This window comes from Hyperoodon ampullatus (genome assembly GCF_949752795.1).
Source record: "Hyperoodon ampullatus genome assembly, chromosome: 10".
Taxonomy (NCBI): domain Eukaryota; kingdom Metazoa; phylum Chordata; class Mammalia; order Artiodactyla; family Ziphiidae; genus Hyperoodon; species Hyperoodon ampullatus.
The window spans coordinates 46,374,242-46,375,602 of NC_136923.1; the positions used below are offsets into that span (position 1 = coordinate 46,374,242).

General features: G+C 38.6%; 1 protein-coding gene across 1 annotated transcript; it reads right to left on the reverse strand.

Moving 5' to 3' along the window:
• Positions 1-412: 412 nt before the first annotated feature.
• On the reverse strand, positions 413-1,131 carry LOC307059655 (histone chaperone ASF1-like; the record flags this gene model as incomplete). The annotated part of the gene is made up of 1 exon (XM_079713777.1): positions 413-1,131. The coding sequence occupies one exon, from the start codon at positions 1,129-1,131 to the stop codon at positions 517-519; it is 615 nt and encodes a 204-aa protein (XP_079569903.1). The 3' UTR covers positions 413-516.
• Between the last annotated feature and the right edge of the window lie 230 nt (positions 1,132-1,361).

Here is a 1,361-nt window from a genome sequence, read left to right on the forward strand (position 1 = left end):
TAGAGTTCTTGGTAGCATACAGTTGACTTCAAATCCCTTCTTTAAGGGCATGCCGTAAAAAGAATGAAAACTTGCCCCTTAAATCAAACCAAATTATGTGTTATCACAGGAAGACACATTTTAGTTGAAGTTAACTTTGTTCTTTCAAAGATTAGTAAAATAGTGGTCCAAAGATTATTGTCCAAGAGGCTAAGACATCTTTACAACCTGGTCTAGTGATTCATTTTTCTTTATAAGTGCTTTAATTACATATAGAGGAAAAGAAAATAATATATACGTTTTAATCAGATTAGTTTCAGAACAAATAAAATAACACATTAGAGAAAAAAATTACTTAAAAATAGTTGTATTTATATTCCACAATTTGCTCAAATACTGGTTTTCTTATAAACTTTCTACAGGATGTTTTTTAAACAAATTCTTCACATTGTATCTTGACTATGGACTTACGGAATTTGAGGGAAATAATTCTGTGTGTTTTTATAGCTTAATTTGTACTATAGGGATGGCAGGTGGTCACATGCAGTCCATGTGGGATTCTAACATGACATTTAGTGAGTTTTCTGATGTGGACCATCCCTTTGATGCTGAAGGTAATGCATCTGTTGAAAGAAGTGATTGTAGATTTGGATTACTGCTCTCTGCATCTTCCAGTTTTTCTGTGTTATCTTCCCAATTAATGTGGAATCTTGTGACTCTGGGATTGGATGCCAAAATGTTCCTTTGAAGCTTAGAAAAGTCTGGTTTTACTGGCAGATTTTCCCTTAATTCTGTCTCAGTATATTCATTATTTACATAATAACCAACTCTAATAAATTCTTGACCTCGATAGGTGCATGTAATTAGCACAACTGTTACACCTACTGCATCTGCATCTGGAATGAGTCCCGGATTAGGTGCATCAGCCTGAAATACAAACATATGCCTTCCTGCAGGAACAGGGCCCACTAAAACAGAGTCTAAAACTTGATCGTATTCTTCACTTTCTGCGGAGCCCACATAGATAAATTTCCATTCCAGGTCTTCAGACAGGTCCTCGATGCACTCGAAGGTGATCTCGAACTGGAATGGGTTGTAGAAAGGAGAAGGGTTATCCAGCACCACTACATTGTTCACCTGAACCTTTGCCATATTTTGAAAAAAGCACAAACAGTGGGAACGGGGGCTTGTTGCGGCACAATAAAGTCCAGCGCGTGGCCGCTCGGGAGAGCGCAGACCCCCGCCCTGGCGCCAGCCCGGCGTCGTGCAGCGGTGACTTGAGAAACTTTTTTCCTCTTTTTATTTACACGGGAACACTCCACAGTGTTTTGCAGCTTTCCTATTTCCTGACTCTTCACTTTTTGTAAGAGCTTTCTTGAGAT